Source organism: Alligator sinensis, unplaced genomic scaffold (genome assembly GCF_000455745.1).
Source record: "Alligator sinensis unplaced genomic scaffold, ASM45574v1 scaffold388_1, whole genome shotgun sequence".
Classification (NCBI taxonomy): domain Eukaryota; kingdom Metazoa; phylum Chordata; order Crocodylia; family Alligatoridae; genus Alligator; species Alligator sinensis.
In genome coordinates this window covers 1,419,617-1,423,579 of record NW_005842394.1, presented here as the reverse complement: position 1 = coordinate 1,423,579, position 3,963 = coordinate 1,419,617, and the positions used below count along the sequence as shown (strand labels likewise).

General features: G+C 56.4%; 1 protein-coding gene across 2 annotated transcripts in view; it reads right to left on the bottom strand.

Moving 5' to 3' along the window:
* Positions 1 to 282: 282 nt before the first annotated feature.
* Positions 283 to 3,963, bottom strand: part of SH2D3C (SH2 domain containing 3C) — a 47,519-nt gene continuing 43,838 nt past the window's right edge. For both annotated transcript variants that reach the window (XM_025211222.1, XM_014522773.2), the window contains 3 exons: positions 3,257 to 3,368; positions 2,024 to 2,230; positions 283 to 1,442 (listed from right to left, as the gene is read on the bottom strand). In XM_025211222.1, coding sequence (XP_025067007.1) covers positions 1,267 to 1,442; positions 2,024 to 2,230; positions 3,257 to 3,368 — 495 coding nt within the window. In that variant the 3' untranslated portion in view covers positions 283 to 1,266. The remainder of the gene's footprint in view (positions 1,443 to 2,023; positions 2,231 to 3,256; positions 3,369 to 3,963) is intronic.

Below are 3,963 nucleotides of genomic sequence, written 5' to 3'. Positions count from 1 at the left end.
TGCTCCCCCCTCTACAACTGGCCTCTATTATAAAGTTGCATTAGCCAAATTAACTCAGCATGAACTGGATTTGCCCTGGGGCTGAACAGCAGGCATGGGTTCAGCCTTGCCCATTCCCCGCTTCCGCTATTACTCGACACCTCCTCGGGCTATCCCTGCCATTACTGCTCTGTTTGCACATCCCCTCTGTGCTAAAAGGCCAAAACCAACACAAGGAACCCCAGAGATGCTGGAAGTGCCCGCAGCATCAAAGCAGACACAGAAGGAAGCTGCAGAGGAGGAGATGCTGCTGAGGAAGATCATAGAAGTTTATTGTATGTAAGAATCAAACTCCTATGATCTATATACACTTATTTACATGACAAAATGATGTGAGCATTATTTACAATGAGAATGTCCCTTGCAAATCTGTACATCAGAAACTGAACATGAAACCTATTTACAAGCAGTATTTGGAGGCCTCGGACACAACAGGCAGAAAAATGTTATCCAAGGAGAACTGGCTGTTTAAGAAGGTGGGGATGTGCTGTGATAATGGGACACAAGGGGGCTGGAGAGCTGGCAGGGCTGGACAAAGAGCACGTGAGTGAAACACTTTGCAGTTGGGGCGGCAGGGGTAGGAGTAAGTAGATTACTGGCTTCATCAGTGTTGTGCTGAGATGGATGTGCCAGCCTGGACTGCAGCAGAGAAACAGCTGGGTGGGTCATAGTTGGGAGAGGCACTAGAAAGCTCCCCCCCATCCAGGCATGCACAGTTCAAACATTTGTACTAGGATGGAGGCAGGTATGTGAGGCCTGGTGGAGCTGGGGCAGCTAAGGACGGTGGGGCCACAAGTGATGTTTTGCTCTTGCTCCATGCCAAGATTGAGGAGGAAAGGTGGGTACTAGCACGTATCCTCTGGTCGTGTGGAGCAAGCACAGGCCCATTTTGCCCCAGCTCCACCCCTGTCTGTGCCCCGAGTTCTGGGGCTTTTCAGGAGACTTCTCTCCCAGGCAGCTTCCCAGTCCCTGGGCTGCAGCCTGAGCCTGACCCATTTCTGCTGCAGAAGGTGGATGCTATCTTGGCTCTTTCTCACATCCACCACCTGTGCCAGGCTGGGTCTCCCCCTGGGTCTGTGGTCCCCACAGGGCCGTGGCTCCTTGCTCCTCTGGCTGCATGAGAATGAGTTGATGGGTTTACAGACTTGGTGCCTGCTTGCTGGGTGTCCCACAGGACTGATGCAATGATCATGCCACCCTCCCCCAGTAGCTTGGTTCTGAGTCAGGTCACAGCTCGCTGAAGCGTACAGAGGGCTCCAGTTTGTGGGACAGGGCTGTGAGGACCTTGTCAAACTTCTCATAGCGCTCAATCTGGCTGCTCTCCGCACCCCGGCTGCCCCACAGCAGGCGCAGCTGGAACTCAGTGCTGAAGATCTCCAGGAGCTCGGCCTTGCTCTGGAAGCCTGCAAAGGAAACAAGAGCCCAAAGTGTCAAAAAAGTGGAGCTACCCGGGCACGAGCATTTGGTATGCAGAAGCTAAGTCAGCTATGTGGGAATGGAGAAGTAGGGAGCAGTGGGATTCCTCTACTCCTTCAGCTTGATCCCAGGGAGAAGTGAGTCTGTCCAGACAAGATGGGGGTGTCGGTGGTAGGACCTGGGACTCATGGGCACTCAGCTAGGGATGACTGGTCCCCAGGGAAGAGAGTGGTTGCAGACCCCAAACTTACAGCTGTGGACCTAGCACCCTGCTGTGCCCCTTCTGCCCCCTGGAAGGCTCCAGTTCTGGCGGTGACACCCAGTTCTGTGGGGAAGGGAGGGCAGGAGGATTCCCTGCTGTGTGTCTCCATGGGTCCTACCCCTGCCAGCACAGGGTATAGGGTGCTCCAAGGAGCCCCAGAGACATGTTTGGCCTTACCTGGAGGAGCTCTTTGAAGCTGCCTGACCACCCCTAGCTGAAAGGAGAGCATGCTACAGCCCACAGGCTGGTGCTCCTTGGTGACTGCAGTGTGGCCAAGGTCCCACATTAGATCTGCCGGCTCCTTACCCTGCAGCTTCACCTCCGCGTTGGTGTGGTACAGTCCCCCGTGATGCGCCACCATCCGGGCAGCCTCCAGGTGGGCCAACACAATCTCCACACCGTTGTCCAGGTTCTCCCAGGGCTCAGAGCTGTCCAGGACTGCAGCGTCCCGCTCCAGGAGTGTGATGAGGGGCACAATGTGCGGGAAGGTAGTGTTGGTCAATGGGGGGCCTTCTGCAAGAGAATGAGGACATGTATACCCTGAGTGCCCCAGGCACTGCCCAGTGCTGGACTGATAGCAAGAGGGGCCATTCCTTCTTTAAAGTGTTTAGTCTTGGTGGGAAATCACGTGTGGAGACCTGGTATCCTCTGTAGTCCCGGCGCTGCGGGGAAAGGGCAAGAACCTGCCATGGCTTCTTTTGCCAACATGTCTTGCCCTTACATAAAAGAGACCCATGGAGCCCAGTCTCCAGGGGCCAGAGAGCCCCAATGATGGCAGGGCATGTGTGGGCGTCGTTCTGGAGACCTGCCCCTTCCAGGTGGGGGTCATAGGCAGCCACATGCCAACCACTACTAGCCCTGAACCAGACTGAAATCAGACTTGGAGACGGATGCTTGGCTTCTGTCCCAGCAGGTTCCCGGAGGCGCGTGGAGTCTGTGTTCCCACCCTCAGCCCCCGCAGCCAGGACCACACTTTCAGTGAGCCCTGTGCCCAGCATGCCCAGCCCTCCTGGCAGCCTGGCTGCTTGTCTTTCCAAAAGCTTCCTGTCTGCTTGGCACAAGCGCCTACTTCCCAGTAGCAGATGGGGCTGGATTCAATGCCTGGCACACAGATACTGTGTTTGTGCCCAGCTGGTATTTTTATTTCCTTCTGAAATGGGTGTTTTGGGAAGGGAAGGAGCAGGCCAGGGGCATGGAGATGCTAGGTTGGGACAAGAGTGTGTGACCCATGGACCAGGGAGCAGTTGGACCCTCCTTGGGGTGGAGCTGCAGCTTCTACAAGGCCTTGCGCCTTTGGCACCTTGCAGCCTGCTGAGGCTGGTTAGTGCCTTGGCATCCCCAAGCAGGCATTGGCTCATGAAGGAAGGGGTGAATAACACCAGGGGTTTGGTGGCCTGTGACTCCAGGGGCAAGGCAGCAGCTATGGCTGTCATGGGAGGACTGTAGGCTCTGAGGAAAGCAGAGGGGTCAAGCCCCCAGTGCTGAGAAGGCAGTGGGGAAGGGCAGGGTTGAGGCAAGTGGCTCCCCTGTCCCCAGTACCTTTGCCTTCATTCAGGCTCTTCAGAAAGGGCTTCAGCTTCTTCTCATAGAGGATGGCACCCTCCGTGTGCCTCTGGCGCAGCGCCATCCAGGTCTGCTCCAGCCGTGAGATCTGCATGTGGAATCAGAGTGGGGAGCTGATCTTTGTGCTCTCAGCTCCATGGGGCCCCTGGGTTCACAACTGGCAGTTGCAGGGGACTAGGCAGGGCAGGGAATGGGCTAGCGCAGTGGGGCTTTGGGGAGTCACTGCACACAGCTTGGCCACGGCCTTTCAGTGCTGGCCGTGCTCCTCCAGGCCATTCCAGTCGCATCTAGCTCACACCCCTCACTCCTAAACTTGCAAGGCTGAGCTGCTCAGATCCAGCCCTGCCCCCAGGGCCTTAAGAGCACCCCTCCCTGACATCTGGCTGCCTGCAGGCCAGAGTGGATCATATACAGACTTGTAATCCCCCTTCATTTACTGCAGGGAGCAGCTCAGCCCAGGAGGCGCTGGTGGGTAACCTTGAAACTGGATGCACCGTGCTGGATGCTGGATTCACTTCCTCCGAATGACAGAGCTGGCAACAAGCAGCAGCTGTGGCCATGCGGGAGCCAGTCAACTTGCGGGGGGCCCACCCACATAAGTCGCAGCAAGGAAAACGGACCCTGAATGTTCCCCACATCTCATGCCACTCTGTCCACCCCTGACCCCTGTGTGCTCATGTTCA